Here is a 22,553-nt window from a genome sequence, read left to right on the forward strand (position 1 = left end):
CAAGCTCCCTAGTCTCCGCCCCGCCCCGTCCCCGACCCCGCCCCTGCCCTGCCCCTCTGAGGCCCTCCCCGCGCCCTAGTTGGCTGCCCTGCCCACGTGAGCGTCGCGTCACGTGAGGCCACCGCCCAATGGCGGCGCGCGCTCGGTCCTGCCGGTGGCTGGTGCCTCAGGAGCCGGGAGAGGTGGCAGCGGGCACCATGGCCGAGAGGCCACAGTCCCCAGGCGGCGCCGTGTGCCCAGCCTCCTACCCCGACGCCCCCGCGGAGTTCCCCCCGCACCTCCAGGCCGGCGCGATGCGGCGCCGCTTCTGGGGCGTGTTCAACTGCCTGTGCGCCGGCGCGTTCGGGGCGCTGGCCGCCGCCTCCGCCAAGCTGGCCTTCGGCAGCGAGGTCGAGCCCGGGGCGCCGCTGCGGCAGGCGGGCGGGTGGGTCCGGGCGGATGGGGGGCGCTGGGGGGGCGGGGTCTGTTCGCCAGGTCAGCTGCCGAGCGCTGCAGTCAGCTGGGGCGGGGGAGCATCCTTCTATTCTAAATCCCCTCAAATCCTCGTCCCGTGTAGGCGGTAAGAGACCTGAGCCTCTTCCCTACCAGGGACCTAAACTCTGCCCTCCGACTGGGTTAGTTCGCTTTCCTGCATCCACTCTCTACCTCTCATTTTAAGCCCCTTATGCCTGGACGTTTCTCTCCTCGTAACTCAAGGTGAGAAGCCTGTTGCCCGTCTTTACTCCGTAATTAACGGGTGTTTTGACCAGTATATACCCTGCTGCCCGGAAAATTGGGAGTTTGGGACACCTAGACATGAGAGGACAGAGAAACATTTTGGACATTCCCATCCCTGATGCCGAGAACTCCTAAACTGCCTCCCCACGCCTGCTGAAGTGTGTCTCTGCCCCTCCCATCCCAAGTCACAGGCTCTCCTCTGCTGCTGGAGGGATTTCATCGCATCTGCAACCCAGGGTTAGGTCCTTACCTGGAGAGCCTACAGACTGATTCTTGGGGGGGGGGGGGGGGGGATCAGGGGGCCGGTAAGCCTGTTTAGGGCCAATCCAGTGGGAACCACTATGCTTGAAGTTAGTGTTCTGTTGGGTGTAATTCTTGAAGTGATCCAAAGCTGGACGAGTGACTCTGAACCATGAGGTTTTCTAGTCTTTTTAGTTGTGCACCAGGCCTTAGTGACTATATGAGCAGACTGCCACTGGCACAAAGAGTGCTTTTGTGAAAATTATACAAAGACACCCTTTTCCTTAAGACACTCTTTTTTCAGCAGCTGGAAAACTGTTTTAGAAATAAGAGCCTGATATTTGGATGGCCACCCCAGAGGAAGCAGCTCTGTTTGCAGGAAGGTTTCTAACTCAAAATCAAGCAAGGGTGTCTTACATATTCTTTGTGTAGGAGGCTTAATTTAAGATCCTCTCCTCCAGGCTCTCGCCTTTAAAAAAAAAAAAAAAAGGAGGGGGGGAAGCAAAAGAAAAAAAGGCCGCGGATTCTCCCAGTGATGTCTGGGATCAGTAGTCAAGTCGGTGGTGGCTTCCCTTCCCACAGCAGGGCTGTGTCCTGATTAAGAGCATGGAGCCACACACTGCCTGAGTTTGAATCCTGGTGACTACCACCAGCCTTTGGCTCTTTAGGCAGGGTATGTAATGCCTTAGGTTCTTTATCTGTAAAGTAAAGGTAAGGAATAAATGAGAATGCACTTGAAATGCTTGGCACAGGGCCTGGCACAGAGTGAAAAAAAAGCTCGAGGATGCCCAGCGGGACTGGCCTGAGTGTCCTGTAGCCTGCATGGGATGGGATGGGGTGGCGGGGCATGGGCTAATTCATGCTTTACCTGATCCCAGGAAGTGAGGACTCTGCCCCTGGTTTACTCATATGACATACTGACCGATAACTGCTTGGCTGTCTCGCACTCATCTTTTAGCATCAACAAGTGACTGGTGTTCCAGAGAAAGTACTGGTTATGGCTTAGCAGTTCACTCTTCCCAAGGACACATGGCCGGCAAGATGGCTGAAGAAGACTCCTCGGGGTTTATTTCAGCTATAAAACGGGTGTGCTGAGCACAGCGTTAAGTGAAGTCTTGTGCAGGAAAGCTCAGGAACGGCCCACCCAGGCTCTGGTGGGATCTCAGTAGGGGCCCAGCTGCTGCCCATCGGGGCCCTGGGTGTGCTGGGAGGAAGGCTGCGGGTCTGCCTTGGCCGAGCGCGGCTGCAGTGACACTCTCTCCCACAGGTGAACATGGTCTTCTGCATCTTAGGCATTATCGTGATGGCCACCACCAATTCTCTCATGTGGACGTTCTTTAGCCGGGGCCTCAGTTTCTCCATGTCTTCGGCCATTGCATCTGTCACGGTGACTTTTTCAAACATCCTCAGCTCGGTGAGTAGCCTGCGGGTACAGTCAGTACCCCTGTCCCAAACCTGGGTTCTGGGAGGGTCCTGGGTGAGTTGGGGAACCCACCCTCCCAGATAGGAGGAAAGACAAGAGCTGAAGCAGAGACTGGGCTGTGGCTTGAGCCCTGGTGGCTGCTCCTCTGATCTCGAGCTTGGTAGAATCCTCAAGTGTTAGCTGGGAGTGAAGGCCAAGTGTAAAAAAAAAAAAAAAAAAAGCCCACCTGCCTGCTGCCCCTTCAGGCTGCAGCCCTCATGCTGATGTCTCTGTAACCTCTGTGCAAGCTGTCTCCTAGGGGTCTGTAAACTTGAGCGTGAGACGTGGAGGGTGGACGCTCTTTCCTCCGACAGCCTGATGTCAACCAGGTGGGGCTGAGCCCAGTCAGTCCTGCCGTCGAGGGAGGGAGGACGTGGCAGGCCTGTTTGGATCAGCAAACACCAGGCACCGGCTGTGTGCTGGGCCTTCGCTGCTGGCCTCTGCGAATCTTTCTTGCGCACTTTGCTCGGGGCCAATGCTGCAAGGAAGGTACACTCCCCCCACCTCTCCGGGCGAGCCAGAAATGGATAGTGCCTTGCGGAAGGTGACAGCTGGGTTTCAGGCTCCAGACCTCCAGCTCCAGACCTTTCCTCCTGCCCCAGGAGGGAAGTCAGGCACGGGGGGAGTGAGGTTGTGCCTGCCCGCCGTGGTCAAGTCCTGTGGGCACGTGTCTACTTGGCCTCACAGCGGTCTCTGTCCCACAGGCCTTCCTGGGCTTTGTGTTGTATGGAGAGTGCCAGGAGGTCTTGTGGTGGGGAGGTGTGTTCCTCATCCTGTGCGGACTCAGCCTGATCCACAGGAAGCTGCCACCAAGCGGGAAGGCCCCTCCACACAAGCAACAGTGACATCGGTTGACTGGACGGACCGGCTGGAGAGACAACGTGGCGGCCCGAGGAACGGGCTGGCGTGCGGGGACCACTTCCCAGGGTGATCTGGGCGTGCAGCCATCTGAGCGTCAGCCAGAGGAAGGCGCCCCCAAGGGAAGCAGGCCTCTGCCCTAGCAGCCTGGAGTGTGGCCAGCCGGAGCTTCTGGATCAGGAAGGACATCCACAGTTGTGTTCTGCCCGGAGCCCTGATGACACCCGCACAGTGCTTTTGATTCTCACGCTCCTGGGCCCACCCAGTGCCCCTTGGCAGATGCTGGAGACCCCGGGGTTGGTCTGCTTGGTGTATGGACTTGAGACCACGCTGTAATCGTAGTCCTGTCGCGTCGCATTGGAATCCGTTGCTGGTGGAGCTTTCTGACGGCTTCACGCCGATGTATCAGGACACCTGTGTGGCCCTTCTGCAGTACGGCAAAGGAAGGAAAACTGGATTAATAAACACTTGTTTTTGTCAGTCAAAAGGAGCAGGTGTGAAATCTTTATTCTTTCCTGCCTTTCCCCCGCCCCTCCTTTCCTAATTTTTTGGAGTGCGAGGGAGCAGCCTAGGTGAGCTGCAGTTCTTGGAATGGAGTTAAGAGCTGCCCCCGCCTCCCGCCCATCCCGGGCCTGGGGCCCATGCGCTCTACTGTCTGTGAGCTGGAGCACACGGTTCCTTCCTGATGTCACCCAGGCTGGTGCCCTTCACGTTCGGGAGGGTCTGTCCATTTTCTTAGTACACAAGGAGGAACACCTGACCTTCCTCTGGGGACCTACTGTTATTTTACTTGTTAGGAAAGGAAACTGGCCCAGCTGCTGCTCCCACACCCCCATTTCCCCTTTAGGCCCCGTCTGTCCTTTGGTTTTCTTTCCCAGATCCCCGTGACTTGTTTGTTTCTTACACAGTGTGTAATTCCTAGTTCAGCGCGGCCTGTGTGCTGCCTCACCTTCTCTTGTGCATAGCTTCACGTGCGATGCTCACCTGCTCGAGTTCTCTGGGGGGCTCCCCTGGTGTCCCAGCGCCCCCTTCAGCTCTCCTGAGGCTGACCACCTCCACGTCTTCTTCAGACATTCCCTGGAGTGGAGAGGGACTTGGTGGTGGGCGGGGGCGGGGGCGGGGAACGAGGCTGTCCCCTCCTTCCCGCCCGCATAGCACCCTCACTGCCCTCCTCTATTGCTCATTGCACAGGTGACAGATGTGCTTCCTAACATTGTTTTGTGGCTCCTACTGAGTGGGATCTGGCATTAGCCCAGCTCTCCAGTTCTCTCTCGGTGCCTCCTTAGTCCCCCTGCACCTACCGTGTTTGAGTTGCCCCAAATATTCGCATCTCAACAGTTCTCGAGTCCACCGTGTCCAGCCCTGCTTCCATGCTTGGTGTTTTGCAGGAATAGGAAAGCCCATCCTAAAATTCGTATCAACCCTCAAGGGACCCCCAGGTAGCCCAAACAGTCTTGAGAAAGGACAGCAGGGTTGGAGGACTTACACATCCCTGATTCCACAACTTACAACAACGCTGCATAATGAAAACGGTATAGTAACTGGCATACGGACAGGAACCAAGGGTACAGAATAAAGAACCCGGAAATAAGCCATTTGAGAAGACTTGACATTGAAATGTCAAGACCATTCAATGGGAAAAGGCAGCCTTTTCCACAACCGGTGCTGGGAAAACTGGATCTCTGCGTGCAAAAGAGTGAACGTGTGGACCCTTCCTTGTCACCAGGCGAAGGACTTGAACAGGCATCTCTCCAAAGGAGATCTACAAATGGCCAAGAGGCCCGTGGAAGACGCTCAGCATCATGAGCCACTAGGGAACTGCAAATCTAAACCACAGTGAGATGCCACCTCGTGCCCATTAGGACGGCTACCACAAAACCAAAAATGAAACGAGCAAAACCGAAAATGACAAGCATTGGTGACAGTGGAGAAATTGGAGCCCTTGTGCGTTGCTGGCGGGAATGCGATCTGGTAACAGCCACCATATTGGCAGTTCCCCAAAAAGCTGAACAATTGTGTGAGTCCAGCAATTCCAGGTCTAGGGAGATACCCCAAAGCACTGAAAGCAGAGACTCAAACAGCTACTTGTATACCAATGTTCATAGCAACACTAACAGTCATCAGAAGGTGGAAACAATTCAAATGTCCCAGCAGCAGAAGGATGGACAAACGAAATACGGTGTATACATACAACAGGTTATTCAGCCTTAAAAACGAACAAAGATCGGGGCGCCCGGGTGGCTCCGTCGGTTAAGCGTCCAACTTCTGCTCAGGTCACGATCTCGCGGTTCGTGGGTTCAAGCCCTACCTCGGGCTCTGTGCTGACAGCTCAGAGCCTGGAGCCTGCTTCCGATTCTGTGTCTCCCCCCACCCCCCGCCCCTCCCCTGCTCATGCTCTGTCTCTCTCAAAAATAAATAAAAACATTAAAAAGAAAAAAAAAAAAGGAATGAAGATGTAACACAGGGGCTACAGCGAAGATGAACTTGGAAACATTTTGCTAAGTTAAATAAGCCAGACGCAAAATGACAAATATTGTATGATCCCACTTATGTGAGGCATCCAGAACAGGTAAATTCATAGAGGCAGGAAGTACACTGGGGGCTGCTCAAGGACTGGGAGGAGGGAGGGTGGGGAGTTAGTGTTTAATGGGGACAGAGCTTCTGTTCAAAAAAGTTATGGAGACGGATGGTAGTGATTGTTGCACAACATTGTGGATGTACTTAATGCCACTGAATTGTAACTTAAAACTGGCAAATGTTACGTTGATGTGTATCTGTCCACAATTGAAAAAACAGGGCAAAACAGAGAAAAGAGGGAATGGTAGGAGGAGGAATTAGAGACAGCTAGTGGTGAAGGCTCTTTCAACAAGTTTTTCCACAAAGGGGCAGTAGATGGCAGGGAAGATGGGGACAAGAGAGGGAGGGTTGTTTGGTTTTATTTTTGGTTGTGAGAGGAGAGATAGCATATTTAGGTAGGCTAATGGCAGTGATCTATCAGTGAGAAGACTGAAGGTGCAGGGAGGGAGCTGTTTAAAAAAATTTTTTTTAGTATTTATTTATTGTGGAGAGAGACAGAGACAGAGCTTGAGTCGGGGAGGGGCAGAGCGAGAGGGAGACACAGAATCCAAAGCAAGCTCCGGGCTCCAAGCTGTCAGCACAGAGCTCAATGTGGGGCTCGAACCCACAGACGGTGAGCTCATGACCTGAGCCAAAGTCAGATGCCCATCCGACTGAGCCACCCAGGCGCCCCAGGAGGGGGAACTGTTTAAAGAACAGTGAGCCTAGGGGCACCTGGGTGGCTCATTTGGTTAAGCATCCAGCTCTTGATTTTAGCTGGGGTCATGATCTCATGGTTCGTGAGTTTGAGCCACACATTGGGCTCTGCACTAACCATGGAGCCTGCTTGGGATTCTCCCTGTCTCTCTCTCTCTGCCCCTCCCCCACTCACACTGTCTCTCCCTCCCTCTTTCTCTCTCTCTCTCTCAAAATAAATAAAATAAACCTAAAATTAAAAAAAAAAAAAAAAAAAGAGCACTGAGCCCAAGCTGGAGCTGGTGAGCTGGGGTCCGATGCTCAAGTGAGGGTTGGCTTAGCAAGGAATGCGGACATCTCACTGCAGAGGTCAGGAACGGCCGTCCGTGGGCAGAGAGCCAGGTAGGTGGCTGGACGTGGTTGGAAGGGGCTCGTAGAAGTTCTTTTCTCAAAGTTCCCCAAACTTTAAGTCATTAAGAAAAAGACAGGACACCTCAAGAGAAAACTGGGCAAGGCGTATGAATTGATAATTCATAGAAGACGAAGATTGAACAGCTCATAAACAGACACAACGCGTCAATCTCACTGGTAATAGGGAAACGCAAAATAAGACCACAGTGAGGAGAAAAGAGAAAGGCATGCCAGAGGCTGACAATACTTGCAAAACATCTATCCTGTAAAGGACTGGTCTCCAGCGTTGGGGTGGGGGTGGGAGGGGGTTTGTGCTGTGTGAGGCTCCCTTTCCGCAGGGCTTGGTCCAGTAACCTCACCACCCACCTTGCAGTGGTCTGGCGTGCAATGCCTCTGTGGGCTCACAGGAGCAGCACTGCATTTGTTTTTCCAACGCCTCTCGAAGGTCACATCATTCCAGGGACCTGGGTAATGGTGGTAGGCATGGTTAGATGTTCCTAAAAGAGATCGTGCCGTTCACGACATTGAGACACCTGGTTACTATTTAGAGAAAAATAAAGCAGGGTTCCTACCTCATGCCTTATTCCGCCATAAATTCCAGAAGGGTCAAAGATGAAACTGTAAAGGAGAGGAAAATGAAGGCGTGTGTGAAAAGTAATCTTGGCGCGAAGATGTTTCCAAGGAAACAGGAAACCCAGAAACAAAGGGGAAGATAAACCGACTCCATAAAAGTTAAAAAAAAAAAAAATGGATGTGTAGCAAAACTCAGAGTCAGAAGGTAATGAATATTCTGAAGTCTAAAAAGAGCTCCTGTGGATCTATAGGAACGTGACCCACACTCCAAAAGATAAGGGCGCAGTATTAGGTAGCCGAGAGTATTCTATGAAAAGATACTCAGTCTTACTTGTGATGGGGGGCAGGCGGTGGTAATGGAATAAAATTGAAATAACATTGAGATTGCTTATCTATCTATCTATCTATCTATCCATCCATCCATCCATCCATCTATCTATCAGACTGGCCACAATGAAAAGTTTGGGAGTGGCCAGGGTTTGGTTGGTTGGTTGGTTTTTAAAGGCATCTTCCCATCTTTTTATGGGAGCCACTGGCACAGTCTCTGGAAGGCTCTTTCAGCATGTACTGAAATTCCAGGTGCATGTATCCTGTGACCCAGCAGTTGACTTTGGAAGATTTATGTCACAGATGTTGTCACCCGCAAGTGCAAAGACGTGTGCGAGGAAGTGACGTATGAGGTCTGGAACAACTTCAAGGCCCACCCAGAGGCAGTAGTGGCCGCTGAAGAGAATGACATCTACTTGGATGGTTAAGAAATCAACTCCAAGGTATGTTTTAGTGGGGGAAGGAAAAGAGAGCTCGTACAGGATGGGATGTTGAGAAAGCTCCCGCTTATGGCAGTCAATGTCTATGGCAGAGGAAACTGGAAAGATACTTTATACTGGTGGCCTCTGGAGAGAGGGCCTGAGGGTCTGGGGTGGGAGAGACTTAGTTTTTACAGTGGGTATTGATCACTTTCCATCCTGTCTGGAATCTCTTTGATTCCTAAATAAAAGGATTCAAGGGGCGCCTGGGTGGCTCAGTCAGTTAAGTGACCGACTTCGGCTCAGGTCATGATCTCAGGGCTCGTGAGTTCAAGCCCTTGCGTTGGGCTCGCCGCTCTCAGCACAGAGCCTGCTTCGGATCCTCTGTCCCCCTTTCTCTCTGCCCCTCCCCTGCTTGCGCTCTCTCAAAAATAATAAAACATTAAAAAAAAATCATTCTAAAACACCCCAGGATCTCCGATAGCTGGCAGAGTTGGCAGTGGCCCCTGCCTCTTCCCAGTGGGACAAACAGGTGAAGCCGCTTGCCCCAGGTCGCCCACGGCAAGTGAGCCCTTCCATCTGAGGCAGAGCCCGGCAAGGGCTAAGCAGGCAGCAGCAAAGCAGATGGGGACACGTGACACGACACGTGTGGCAGAGGCCCCGACAAAGTGTTTCACAAGAGGGAGGCCCGGTTCCCTCAGGGGGATCAGGGAGGGCACGGAGAGCAGGGGGCACAGGAGAGTCATCCACACTGAGCAGAAAATTAAACCTGGGAATTCGGGGCAGAGGAGGCCTTGAGGCCTCCCCGGAAGGGGAGGCAGCTGGGGAGGCAGCTGGGGGGGGGGGGGGAAGGCTGCAGATCTTGGGGCCCCAGGAACCAGAAGGCAGGTGAGGAGCCTTGGGGGTGGGCATTGGGCCGGTGCCTCACTGATGCTGCCTTGTACCGTTCACCAATTGTTCGGCAGGTTTTAGGTTTTATCCCCCAAACTGGCATCTGAACCACACAATAGTGTTGTTCCGGTCGCGACAGTGCTATTCCTGGTCAACCCGTCAAAACTGTCAAGAAATACACATTTGCCGATGTCTATTCTGAGTGCAGGTTAAGTAGGCTCCGTGCCCAGCACAGAGCCCAACTCGGGGCTTGAACTCAGGACTCAGGATCAAGACCTGAGCTGAGATCAAGAGCTGGATGCTTAACCGACTGAGCCACCCAGGTGCCCCTTGAAGGCAGGTTTTCAGGTCTGACCTGAGCTTAGAACCCAGCCTCTCCCAGTGGCCCCGCCTCTCCCAGCCTCAGCTTCCCCAGCTGCCAATGGTGTTTACACAGAAGGTCCCCCCCTGCTTCTGGCTGGGCTTCAGTTTGGGTGAGCAAATTATTCCAGTTCCCCCCGGACATTCCTGGTTTTAGGACTAAGCGTGCTGTGTCCCAGGAAACCCTCAGTCCTGGGCAGACAGGAGGGCTGGTCACCAAAGTCCACTCGGTTCACGAAACTCCATTTGCCCAGAGCAGCGGTACTCAGGCAGCTTGGTTTCATGTCCCCTTTACACACTTACAAATTATCGAAGACCCCAGTCAGCTTGTGGTTATGACGTTTCTACCTGCAAATTTTTACCATTTCCGAAATGTAAATTGAGAAGGTAAATTATTTTTAATGTTTATTTACTTTTGAGAGAGATGGAGACAGAATGCGAGGGAGGAAGGGGCAGAGAGAGAGGGAGACACAGAATCCGAAGCAGGCTCCAGGCTCCGGGCTGTCAGCACAGAGCCCGACGCGGGGCTCGAACTCACAAGCTGTGAGATCATGACCTGAGCCGAAGTTGGATGCTCAACCGACTGAGCCACCCAGGTGCTCCGTAAACTGAGAAGTTTAAAAAAATATTTATTTTCTTCTGAGAGAAGAATAATAAATTCTCCGCCCATTATATAAATAACGTATTTTTATGAAAAACAGCTATATTTTTTCGGAAGCCTAAAATGTAGAGAAGAGAGTAGCATTGTTTTACATTTCTGTAAATCTTGTTAATATCTGGCTTAGTAGAATTCAGCTGGATTTTCCCAATTGCTTTTGCATTCAGTTGTGTTTTTTAAAATGTTTATTTTTGAGAGAGAGGGAGACAGAGAGTGGGTGAGGGGCAGAGAGAGAGGGAGACAGAGAATCCCAAGCAGGCTCCGCACCGTCAGCACAGAGCACAACTCAGGGCTCGAACTCACGAACTGTGGGGTCACGCACGCCCTGAGCTGAAACCAAGAGTCGGATGTTTAACCGACTGAGCCACCCGGGCGCCCCCTGCATTCAGTCCTTGAGATGCATTTTTTTTTTCTGGTTGAAATCTATGAAGAAAATCTGACCTCACTCAGATACGGAGATGAAAAAGGCAGGAATATTTCCACAGCCTTTTCACATAACGGGTGTTCTTCTTTGATACTGTCCCCATGTGCAGTGGCAGTTTCTTAAAGCCGATGGCAGTGTGGACTCTGAGCCACATCACTGTACCCTTGAGGGGATGACCAGAAAGAGGCAGCTCTTGGGATTATTGTGCAAAGACTCGCAGGCCTCTAGACTCCGGGGAGCCCCGGCCACACTGAGAACGCTCTCCAGGGGCCCGCGGGGACTCTAGCCACGTGGTTGTGCTTGCATGTGGGTGGCCGGCCGACGAGTGTCCATCGCTGGGTGAGTCTGAAGTGCTCCCTCTGCCAGGCGGCTGTGAGCGTGTGCTCTGTAAACGGTGGGGGCTCTCGTTCCCCACGGCCGGCCGGCTCATCCCAGTTAGAGGCTGCTGACCCGCCCTGACCGCCGGGTCTTTCCGTGTCCACGGAAAGAAGTGCCTGTTCCTTCCCCCCCGCGCTGGCACATTCTGGCGACCGGAGGCTCGGTCGTCTCATTTTGGGGGGTTGTTAGGAGGTTCGGCCGCATATAACAAGTTCCCGCTACAGTGCTTGACACGGCCGGGGCCCGTTGGTGGCCTGTTCCTGGGTGGCGCTCACCAGCGTTGGGGTTTGGGAAGCAGCAGGCTGAGCCCACTCTGCTTGCTTCAGAGATGAGGAAACCAGCCCAGAGAGATGGGGCCAGTGGCCCAAGGCTGCCCAGCAAGGCGGTGGTTGAGTCCGTTCTACTGACTCCCGGCGCAGTGCTCCCTCGGGACGTCTGCCAAGCCCAGCCCTGCAGGCTGTGAGCCAAGCAGGAGCAACCAGAACGCCCAGGTGTCGCAAGAGTCACGTCCAAGTTTAGGTGACAGAAGATGAGGTCACGAGGTTGGGAATCTCTGAACCCCAGCTGACCTCCGAGGTCCTCTTCTGGGGGCCCGACAACTTTCCCCTGTCAGGTGCCCCGTTACCGCTACTGCTCCTTCACCGTGAGAAATGTGTGACTGCGAGCGGGCCTGCTGGGTTGGCTGTGGAGCCACGGCCACCAGCTGGGGCTTCTGGTCGCGACTGTCTAACTAGGGCTCCCACTGCGGGCGCGGGAAACTGGATGCAGCAGTTAGGGCGTCAGTTTCCCGCTGCTCCGCAACAAATTACCCGCGAGGGCAGTGCTTTCAAACCACAACCCTGTGGCTTCTCACCAGGACTCCATCAAGGCCCCTCACGGCCTGCAGGCCTCTCAGGGTGGGGGGAGGGGACCCCGGCCCAGGCTGCCTGTACGCCGCTGCGGCAGGCCTCGGTCTCTCACCCCGTGGGCCTCTCCCCAGGACAGGCCCCCACCAGGCGTTGGCCCATCAGAGCCGAGAGCGAGGGTGGCCGCACCCAGGGCGGAAGCCGAAGGCTCCTTGTAACCTAACCTCAGAGGTGACATTCACCACTTTTCCTGCATTTTGTTTAGAAGCGAGGCACCGGGGCATTCCACAGGCAGGAGGCTGCCCAGCACACCTGGAAGAGGGATTTGCTTTGTTTTGCAGGAACTAGAATCGTCCATTGGGATTTCTGAAAGTGTGAGTATCACTGGGGCTCAGCCTCACCTTCCACCTCCCTTTCCCTGAATTGCTCTGTCATCAGCATGGGGCCTGGAGGCACAGGGCAGGGACAGGTGGGGTGGGCCACTAGGCGGGACAGGAGGGCACCTGCAGCCAGAGAAGAGAGGTGCCTGGGTCCTCAGTTAAGATGGTGTGTGTGTCCCTCTTCAGCCGGACCCTCTGTCCGTCTCTCTCCCGTGTATTTGTGTCCCTTCTGACCACTCCCAGGCGTGGGGTGGCGCTCGTTCCCTCTGAATCAGGAGAGGTGGACCGTGTCGTCCAGCCTCGCTGCCTGACAGGACCCTGGAGGCCCAGGCCGCACTGTCTTTTGAGGCTCCTTATAAATTAAAACCAAACGACCTCCAAAACAGGCTTCAGGAACTGTGGCACATTGTAAAAGCCCGAATTTAACAAACTGGTATCTTTATATATATACATAATTTTGTTTTAAGTTTATTTCTTTATTTTGAGAGACAGACGCAGCGTGAGGGAGGGGCAGAGAGAGAGAATCCCAAGCAGGCTCCGAGCTGGCAGTGCACAGCCCGACTCAGGGCTCGAGCCCACGAAGCTGTGAGATCATGACCTGAGCTGAAACCAAGAGTCGGACACTAAACTGACTGAGCCACCCAGATGCCCCATAAACTGGTGTCTTTAATATTCAGGAGACAGAGGGAAGCGTGACTGTGGTTTTCACCAGGCCTGATGGAGTTTGCAAAGAACTTTCATGCTCTGGATAGAAGGGGGAGGAGTGTGGTCGAACCCAGGCCACAGGTTCAGAGATTTGTGACAAGTGTCATTTTAGTCCTGTACTTGCCTGTACAGCCTTTTTTAGAGATTACGTCAAAAGTCTACATTAGGGCCCTCTGCTCATTTATTTTTGCATTTATATAGCACTTACTATGTGTCGCGTACTGTTGTAAGTGCTTTTCAAAGAGGAACTCAGGGCACCTGGGTGGCTTTCTCGGTTGAGCATCCGACTTCGGCTCAGGTCATGATCTCACACTTCGTGGGTTTGAGCCCCACATTGGGCTCTGTGCTGACATCTCAGAGCCTGGAGCCTGCTTCCGATTCTGCGTTTCCCTCTCTCTCTCTCTCTCTCTCTCTCTCTCTCTCTGCCCCTCCCCCACTCATGCTCTGCCTCTCTCACTCTCAAAAATAAACATAAAAGAATAATAATAAAAGAGGGACTCAAGTGGCTTTGCCCTTTCTCTGGTTTCCATAAAGTGGAAGAATGTCCAGCCGGGACGCAATCAGGGTTTGGGAGAGATGCGGGCCACTCCCAGTTAATTTCCAAAATAGAAGATGCCCAAATAGGTATAAACATTTTAACGATCACCATTTCGCGGAGGAGGAAACTGAGGCACAGAACGTGAGCATCTGTCCCAGGTCACACGGTGAGTGTGTGCACAGGCCCTCCTGGGCGCCCTGCCCGTCCGGACAAGCCACGCCCTCCATGTGTTCTGCGATGCTCTGGGGAGCCACACTGGGCGGGGGTGCCAGGCTGGGCTGGCAACCCCTTGTGCCACTGGGGTGGACGCTGATGCCCACCCCTCACGCGTGCGTCAGATGGACGTGCTCGCCAGGAATTGGTCCGGGAGCTACCAGAGGCGCCTGGCTGGTACCTGTGGGCGGGCGGTGCCCTAGGCTTTACCCAGTGTTCTCCGGGACCTTGAGCACAGGTCGGCAGGACACCAGGAGGGAGAGGAGGGGAGAGGCCCCAGGAGTGGGGCTCCCAGCACCCCCAGTCGCTGCTCACCCCGCCTGGCATTTCTGTGCTGAGAGCGTGGGGTCCCCACCCCAGCACGCACTGAATCCACCTATGATCCAGCCCACGACGTGAGAAGAACCTCAGAGAGGACACCCACCGGAGCAAGAGGAGAGAAACTGCAGACCCTGTCGGGTAGGGGCCCGCCCCCTCCCTCCCTTTCCTCCCTCTCCCAGGAATCTTCCAGCACAAACCCAGTCTCCAGACCCTCCCCACCCCCAAGACTCGTGGAGGCCCCAACGGCTCCCAGAGACTGACCCAAGTTGTACACAGGTGTCCACTGCTCCTGAAATGCAGTATTTTCCACAAGCAGATCATCTGGAGGTGTGCGTACAGGCAGCGTCCTGGACCGGTGCCCTTGCCCCCAGCGGTGGAGGCTGGGAATCTGCACTGAATGAAGGGACGTGCTCCCCTTTGCAGGAAGGCCTCACGGGGGAACGGCCACGGGTGGGGGCCCCAGGCCGGCTTGTGAATTTGCCGGATCTGCTGCTTCGGTTCCATCTTCTACGCTCCAGCCCCTCTCGGCCCAGCAAGTACCGTTTACTCCAGCACCCCTGGGTCCTCCCCATCCACTGCTCCCCGGGACTAACGCTGCCTTTGGGACCCTGGGGGCCTCCACCTCAGGGCGAAGAAAGATCAGGTCAGTCAAGGGGATTCCAACTTTGAGTAGCCTGGGAGAAGAGCATTTTAAACAAGGTGCCCCTTGGGGGCCCCTGGGTGGCTCAGTCGGTTAAGCGGCTGACTCTTGATTTTGGCTCAGGTCTTGATCTCAAGGTTCTCGAGTTTGAGCCCCGCATCGGGCTCTGTGCTGACAGCTCAGAGCCCTCTTGGGATCTTCTGTCCCCTTCTGCTCTTCCCCAACTCGTTCTCTCTCTCTCAACAAAACAAACATTAAAAAACAAACAAACAAGGTGCCCTTTCCTGACCTTGGGGTAAAGCAGATACCCCCCAAGGGGCACCCCACTTGAAGCCTCCCACCTTGCCCACCCGTGCCCCAGTGGGTCTGGAAGCATGGCCAGCAGACCGTTCAGGAGCCCACCCTGAGGCGCCCAGGTCTCCAGACGGGCTCTTGCAGGGCGTGGGCCGGCCCAGCTTGGGAGCCTTGGGCAGGCGCAGGGGAGGGAGACCCCCGTGGCCAGCAGGTCCCCCTTCCCTTGAGCGGGGGTCTGTTCTGGGGTGGGGGGCAGGTTCGTCTTCCCGGGAGGAGGTACCTCCTCGTGTGGACTGAAAGCCCTTCTTCGTTCACCGGAGGTGCTCCTTGGTGTTGTGCCCTCCAGAGACTTGCTCAGATGATCAATATGCTTTTAATTAAAACTCTGCTTCAAGATGACTGTGTGGTCCCCTGGGTCATTTTCTTCTTTCTGCCAACAAGTTTCTTAAAGTATCTTGTGCTGGGCATCACGTGGGCCCTTGGGGAGCCATCTGATCCTCTGAATTTCCCGGGCCAAGGGCCTCTTGAGAGGTTGGGCTTTCTTTTTTTCTCTTTTTAAATATTTATTTGAGAGAGAGAGCAAGCAGGGGAGGGGCAGAGAGAGAAAGAATCCCAAGCAGGCTCAGCACAGAGCATGATGCTGGCTCGAACCCACGAACTGTGAGATCATGACCTGAGCTGAGTGGGACGCTCAATCGACTGAGCCCCTCAGTCTCCCTGGTCGGGCTTCTTTATTGAGCCTTATTCAGGACGCCCCGCCCCTCTCTCAGAGGCTGTAACCCTAGCAGACACATTCTGGCTGAGTCATGTGTTGAATGAGTGTCTTTTAGTGTGTAATCTGCATGACATTCAGGGGCAGTGGCCTGGCTTCTAAAGTCAAAACCCCTCAACCTTGGGCACTCTTGCCCCAAATGCCCACCTCCGTGGCATACAGTAGTTGTTCGGTAAATGCATGAAAGGTAACTTTTCCTGGGCGCCTGGGTGGCTCAGTTGGTTGAGCGTCCAACTTTGGCTCAGGTCATGATCTCATGGTTCGAGCCCCACATCAGGCTTTCTGCTGCCAGTACGGGACTCACTTTGGATCCTCTCTCTCTCTCTCTCTCTCTCTCTGCTCCTCCCCTGGTCTCTCTCTCAAAAATGAATAAACAACGGGGCGCCTGGGTGGCTCAGTCGGTTGAGCGTCCGACTTCAGCTCAGGTCACGATCTCATGGTCCGTGAGTTTGAGCCCCGCATCGGGCTCTGGGCTGATGGCTCAGAGCCTGGAGCCTGCTTCTGATTCTGTGTCTCCCTCTCTCTCTCTCTGCCCCTCCCCCGTTCATGCTCTGTCTCTCTCTGTCTCAAAAATAAATAAACGTTAAAAAAAATTAAAAAAAAATGAATAAACATTAAAAAAATAATAAAAATAATAAAAATAAAAAAAAAAAGAAAGGTAAGTTTTCCTTCTGCTGGAAATGCCACCCAGGAGATGACCCAGAGAGATCTTAGTAACTCTCCATGCATCACTTGGTGCCTGTGACATTCACTTGTGTCCCACACTGGGAATGGAGAAAAGGGACCTCCTTAGAGGTGCCCTCGAGCTGCCCTAAGAGGGAGGACACTGCCCAGAGATCTTGACCGGGATCTTCTGCCAAAGACAGGAGACTCCAGCCACCAAGGTCGAGCAAAGAGCTTTTTATTCCAGAGCACGAGGTGGAAGCTTGCGCCCAGCCTCCCTCCCCGTGGTCCTCGTCATGTGTGGACAAGTTACGATCCCGTTAGTTTGAGGCAAGCACAGCGTTATGCTGTCGACAGCCGCCGCGGAGGGCAGGCCGCTTGTCAGTGGTGTGGGGGGAGCTCAGGGTCGGACGCGTCTGCGCCCCCAGAACGGGCTCTGCCATGGCCGAGGGCCAGCACGAGAGGAGCTCGCGCGTTGGGGAGGCCAGTCTGACCGCAGGTGACACGTCTCCCACAGCCAGAGACAGAACTGGCTTTGGGGTTGCCGGGTGCCTCTGCTTTCAGGCCAATGGCCCCGAGCAGGCGCTTCAACACCCCTCTGAGCATGGGCCTGCCAGCAGCGACCGGGGAACCCTCTTCCCTTATTCTAACTGCCCTCCAGGGGTGATGCCGCAGTGTGCAGTCTTTGGTATGCAGTCTGCCTGCCTTCCGGGCAGGACAGCAAATGGCAGGCCTCTTGTGATCTTAGAACGGCTCTCCCAAAGTGGCAAGTGGCCGTGGCCTGCCCAGAGTGCGAGGTAACGGCCTTCGGAGCTGACCAGGGCTCCTGACGTTGTCATTAATAAATATTAAAGCTGATGTGGACCAAGAGGATAGGGCTACAGCCTGGGTGTGGAAGGTCCGGGCCTTTCCGGTTGCTCTGTCACTGCGAGAGCCCTGCCATCACCCCCCTCACGGGACATCTTCCAAGGGCTCTGAGCTGAGATTAAGACAGGTGGCTATGTGAACACCAGCCCCTCTGAGCAGTTAGCCTTGGGGCCTGGTGGGTCATTAACTGCAGACAGGGGGTCTCTCTGTGACAAGAGTCACTGCCCTTCACAGTTGCTGCCTGAGAACTAGGCCGCTGCCTGGCCCTCCTCTTTCCTACGGTTCCCACAAGCTTCTTTCCTAAGCGACCTGGGCTGTGCCTCCAAACTCTGACCTTCTTCCCCACTTAACTGGGGCTATAGGCCCTCTGGGGGCGGTGGAGGGGCTCCTGCTCTTCTGCCTGGAGCCCCGGACAGAGACCTGGCACGGGCAGGCTGTGCCTCGGTGCCCGAGCCCTCCTCCCATGCTGGTGCCCGCTGACCCTGGGACGACGGGCCAGAGAGAACCAAGGTTTACTTAGGGGAGTTGGGGTGGTGAATCCATTCTTAACACCAGACTGAGACCCGAACCCTTCGGTAGGACTTTGTGTGGAAGACGCCTCTTCGGCACCTGTTGGAATGGGGTCTCAGAGCCCCAGGACCCCTGCCAAGGCCTTCAGTGATGGCCACGGACACTTCAGGCTTCACACGGAGTGGCCGGGGTCCAGGCTCATCCTGGCAAAGTGCGGTGTGTGTGCGTGCGCGTGTGCTCGTGAGTCTGTGCGTCTGTCTGGTCTTCCCGGTCCATCCATCTGCAAGCCCTGGCCACTACCCACCCTTCAGAGAGACAAGTTGGACCCTATCTTAGGAGACCTGGCCTAAAACACAGGGGCCAGATTTCTGGTCAGTTCTGCACAACTGGGTTGTTAGACTCCCTCCAGAGGGAAAGTTAATTAAGCTCTCAGGGGGGCGGTCAGAGAGTCCCCAGCAGCTCTGAATAGGTCCTCTCCCCCGTCCCTGTCTGTGAATGGACAGACCTGTAGCCACAAGGCAGGATGGCTCCAAGCCGCCCGGCTCCGTGACAATTCTAGCATCTTTGGGATGGAAAGGGAGCTGAGTTTTGGTGCCACTGTCCCGACACAGTTACAGTCAGAACCCGTGTTTCCAACCCCGGGCACGTGTCGCACGTACGTGTGTGCGCGCAGCCCAGTATGGGGCATGGGGCCCTGCTCAGACCCAGCCTGGCCCGTGCCAGCTGCTGTGGCAGCCCTGCCCTTCTTCTGTGTAGACAGGCTCAGGGAAGCCTTTCTGGGAGCAGCTGGGCCTCTGCAAACTTTCGAGGCTGGTCTCTCCTGGTGTCAGTGTCTACCCCAGGCCCCGAGGCCAGCCCTGCCCTGTCCCGTCACAACATCATGGCCTTTGTTCTCAAAAGTCAGGAGCCAGGGCGCCAACCTTCCCAAGAAGAGACAGACATCCCAGGAAAATCCAAAGGCAAGTTCCTTCCTGCCCCTGGGCTGCCCAGTTTAGAGCGTCCTTTGCTGGCCGGGCCGTGCCGGTCACAAAGGACCCTCTGGAAGAACAGACAATCCCGCTCTGGGCAGACTCTTCTTAGATGGACCCCGAGAGTCTCTCGTCACCTCCATCCAGCCCCCCCCCCCCGGCCTGGGGAGATAGGAGGGGGCAGAGGGGCTGGCGATGACAGCGAGGGGTCCGCAGGGAGCGGTGGGGTGCAGGGGTGCAGGGTGGCGCATCACGACACGCCGTGGCCATGACACCCGCAGCCGGGGTCGCCAGCGGCTTCTCAGTGTCCGGCCCTCCCTCCACGGCAGCTTCACTCATCTATCACCTCCACAGAGTCCTCATCCTTCCTCTCCTCCGACTGCTCCTCTGTCGTCTCCGTGTTGTCCATGTCGGACAGCGAGGCCACCTGCCGCACCCAGTCCCTGTCACTGAGAGGCTCTGGGTCGCACGGTCGGGAGAAGGGGTTGAACCAGTTCGGGGAGAAGTCCCCACCAAAGGTCTCCTTTACCGACTTCCAGCTGGCCCTGCGCTCCCTGGGCTGGTGCTTTCGTTTGAGGCGCTCGATGCCCTGGAGGGACAACGGGACAAAGAGGGTCAGCGTGGTGCGGCCTTGCGCCCTCAAGCTCACCCCCAGCCCCGGCACGGCAGAGCACGGAGGCCCAGGGCGTGGGCGAGGGGGCCGGAGGGACACGGACTGCCGGGGCCAGGTCAGGGCTGTGGGGCCCTAGGGACGGAGGGGGTGCGGGCAGAGAGCAGTGGAGAGCGGCACAGCAAGCAGGGCCTTCCTGGGGAGCTGGCCCGTGTCCCCCACCCCGCCCCGGGCCTCTGTCCTTTCCTCCCACAGGTGCTGGGGGCCCGCCCAGCCTCCTTAAGTCAGTCCAGGCCGCCCAGGGGCCCAGGGCCAAGGAGTGACGTCACATCTGCCCTGAGAGCCCTAGAGAGACGACCCCTCCCTGGGGATTCTGGGCCGCGCCCCCACCCCCCCAGCAGGTGCAGCCGACTTAGCACGAAGAAGGGATGCAGGCGGAAAGGGCAGAGCACAGGTACACACGACGCTGGGGCCGAGGAAGCGGGGGTGTGCATAGCTAGTGCCAACATGCGGCGGGCAGCCGGGGGCGCGCGGGGCCGCCGTGGGGAGGCCCGGGCCGGCGTCGGGCCCCACTCATGCGCAGACACGCCCTGCCGCTGCTCCCAAGCTGCCCACTCACCTGCCTCTGGGCGTCGGCGGCGACTCAGCTGCCAGGCCACAGAAAGAGGGTGTCGGGTAAGGGGGAAAGCCCACAGGAGTTAAAGGCACAGCCAGGCCAGCTCTTCAGGCCACAGCACCCTCCACAAAGGCCTTTAGCCCCACCGTTAGCACTGGGGCCTCTGCCTTCTCCGTCCCTTCCGGAAACCCAGGGAATGTGCTGCGGGTTTGCCGGGCACGGGCCCTGCTCATTCACACGCCTCATTCCACCTCGGAATGATCCCTGAGTACCTCGTTCTAGGTTTCCTCCTCCTCTCCACACAAGAGCCTCACATAACCGGAATGATCCCTTCTGTTATGTGGAAAGAGAAACTGAGGCACACCTAGACTGAGCTCCGCCCCATCCTGCGGGCCAGTTCTCCTCCAGCACTCTTTCTTCCCACCCCATCTCACAGATTTCAGTGTCTTGGCTTTTGAAAAAAACTGTAGTTTAAAGAATCTGCTCGTAAGCTGCTAATTACAAAGGGCGGACCAGTAACTTTACAGTGAGGGAATGTTTTGCGGGTGTCACCTTACCCAAATCAAAGTTAACATCACTGAGATGTGTCAACGTCATAGGCCTCAGGACGAGACATACCCGGGACCTCGCCCCGGTGGCCCTGCCCGAAATGCATAAGCTTGACCTAATTGCAAGAAAACATCAGACAAATGCAAACTGAAGGCTATTCTACCAAATACGTGACCTCCAACCTTCAAAAGGGTCGAAGTCTGATGGAAATGCTTTGGAACCAGATAGAGTGGTGACTGTGTACAGAAGTAGGTCTGTGCTAAATGCCACTGAATTGCACACACGGAATTGGTTGATTTTATGTTATGTGAATTTCACCTCAATTGACAAAAAGGGGTCACAGGGCGCCTGGGTGGCTCAGTCGGCCAAGGGTCTGACTCTTGATTTCGGCTTATGGTTCATGAGATGGAGCTTTGTGCTGACCGTGGGAGGCTGCTTGGGATTCTTTCCTTTCTCTCTCTCTCTCTGTGCCGCCCCTCCAAATAAATAAACATTTTTTTAAAAGGGTTCGGGGCGCCTGGGTGGTTCAGTTGTCTGCCTTTGGCTCAGGTCATGTCATGATCTCATGGTTCGTGAGTCTGAGCCCTGCATTGAGCTCTCTGCTGTCAGCACGGAGCCCGCTTTGGAGCCTCTGTCCCCCTCTCATGCATGCACGCTCGCTCGCTCTCAAAAATAAACATTAAAAATATTTTCTTAATAAAAATAAAATAAAAATTAAAAACGGGGGTCAAGGTCACGAAAGACAAAGCCTGAGGAATGTCACGGATTGGACTAGAGCATGACAAGGGATGAACTGTGGCCTCCTGGGACAGACAAGGGTCTCAGTGGGGCACCTGGGGAAATCTGAATAAAGCATATAGATCAGTTAATGATATCAATGCGTTTCCAGGTTCCTGCATTTGTATCATGGTTATATGAAATGTTTACATTTGGAAAAACTGACGGAAGGGGTTCTGGGGAGCTCTTCGGGCTATGTTTTCCACTTTTTTTGTAAGTCTGAAATTCTTTCACAAGAAGAAGTTTAAAAAATCTGAGACGCACAGACGTGAGCAACGGTCTCGAGTACTGAGTTACAGCGTGAAAAGCTGCAAACAGCCAACACGTCCAACAGCGATGGCTAAGTCAGCCATGGAAAATGGGGCTAATACAGCTTCACGTCGCACTGGAAAATCCTGTCCCCGTGGTTAACAAGGGAACAAAGAAGTTAGTTGCACAGGACATCATGGGACCTTTGGGGACGGGATGTGAGATGGTTTGTGTTTCTTTCTGTGGACTCTCCACACGTTCCAAGGTTTCACCGACGAGCAGGTGTTGCTTTTACAATCAGAGGAGAGCAGCTATTTCAGGACACGGACCCTGCTGACAACCTTTGAGGGGGCCTCCCTTCGGTCACGAGCACCTGATGTGGTGCAGCTCACGGACTGGCCCCTCTCCAGGCCTCCTTATTCAGCACAAGCAGCAATGGCCAACCGAGGGTGACCTGCTTTGGGTCACCAAATGATCGCACCACTTTGCGATCCTTTGCGGCCGGTCAAGAGAGGCATTTTAAGCATGACGTCAGGGAAGCTGAGGCATCATCATGAGGCAGGCCAGGCTACAGAGGGGACACCCGGAAATGACAGATGTACCGTATCCACACTGGGCTCACTCCAAGCCGCGACTGTGGATCCTTACAACCGCCCTGAGGGGACGTGGGCGTTGGTAGTGACACTTGGCAGATGGAAAACCAGAGGTTTCTGAGAGGCCCTTACGGCGGCCGAAGCTTGTCCTGGTCGTCAGGGCCGTGGCGAGAACCAGCGTCTTCCTTCTGCCCAACGCGTTTTCAATCCTACTACAAATTCTCACTCTCCCCGTGCTGACTGCAAAGGCAGAGCAAAGCCACAGAGGAAAATGAAGCAAGAGAGCCCAGCGGGATTACTATGTTCCGTTCCAGCCGTGTGTTCCCAGGCGAACACTCCGGACCCCGCACAATCTCTTCTCCAAGCTCGTAAAACAAATTCCACCCAGCGCCCGGCCTGTCCACCAGATAAAGTTCCCGACATCCAGGTGTGTCAGCCCTGAGTCTGGACAGAAGCAAATATTCCAAACAAAT

The 22,553-nt window shown here is 55.1% G+C and overlaps 2 protein-coding genes across 10 annotated transcripts in view; one reads left to right on the forward strand and one right to left on the reverse strand.

The window, feature by feature from the left end:
* Positions 1–115: 115 nt before the first annotated feature.
* On the forward strand, positions 116–13,825 carry TMEM42 (transmembrane protein 42). Of its 4 annotated transcripts, XR_007460189.1 has the most exons (4): positions 116–389; positions 2,225–2,371; positions 8,093–8,283; positions 12,081–13,825. XR_007460189.1 is itself a non-coding variant. In XM_049642555.1 (3 exons), exons 1-3 carry the CDS (start codon positions 129–131, stop codon positions 8,183–8,185), a joined length of 501 nt encoding a protein of 166 aa, XP_049498512.1. In that variant the 5' UTR covers positions 116–128; the 3' UTR covers positions 8,186–9,074. The 4 variants fall into 4 exon arrangements, 2 of the variants coding, with proteins under 2 accessions (XP_049498512.1, XP_049498510.1); XM_049642555.1 differs by lacking the exon at positions 12,081–13,825 and having other exon boundaries at positions 8,093–9,074; XM_049642553.1 differs by lacking the exons at positions 8,093–8,283; positions 12,081–13,825 and adding an exon at positions 3,124–3,768 and having other exon boundaries at positions 117–389.
* A 2,530-nt stretch (positions 13,826–16,355) lies between these two features.
* Positions 16,356–22,553, reverse strand: part of ZDHHC3 (zinc finger DHHC-type palmitoyltransferase 3) — a 59,902-nt gene continuing 53,704 nt past the window's right edge. For 4 of the 6 annotated variants that reach the window (XM_049642527.1, XM_049642526.1, XM_049642528.1 and 1 more), the window contains one exon: positions 16,356–19,275. In XM_049642527.1, coding sequence (XP_049498484.1) covers positions 19,018–19,275 — 258 coding nt within the window. In that variant the 3' untranslated portion in view covers positions 16,356–19,017. The remainder of the gene's footprint in view (positions 19,276–22,553) is intronic. The other 2 variants (XM_049642529.1, XM_049642532.1) reach the window with 2 other exon arrangements.

The sequence above is a fragment of the Panthera uncia genome, chromosome A2 (assembly GCF_023721935.1).
Source record: "Panthera uncia isolate 11264 chromosome A2, Puncia_PCG_1.0, whole genome shotgun sequence".
In the NCBI taxonomy this organism is placed as follows: domain Eukaryota; kingdom Metazoa; phylum Chordata; class Mammalia; order Carnivora; family Felidae; genus Panthera; species Panthera uncia.

Excerpts from the sequence above, each read along its gene's own strand:
- TMEM42 (XM_049642553.1), top strand. The coding sequence starts at position 129 with ATGGCGGCGCGCGCTCGGTCCTGCCGGTGGCTGGTGCCTCAGGAGCCG. Across the intron at positions 390-2,224 it reads AGCTGGCCTTCGGCAGCGAG|GTGAACATGGTCTTCTGCAT; the intron begins GTCGAGCCCGGG and ends TCTCTCCCACAG. Across the intron at positions 2,372-3,123 it reads TTTCAAACATCCTCAGCTCG|GCCTTCCTGGGCTTTGTGTT; the intron begins GTGAGTAGCCTG and ends TCTGTCCCACAG.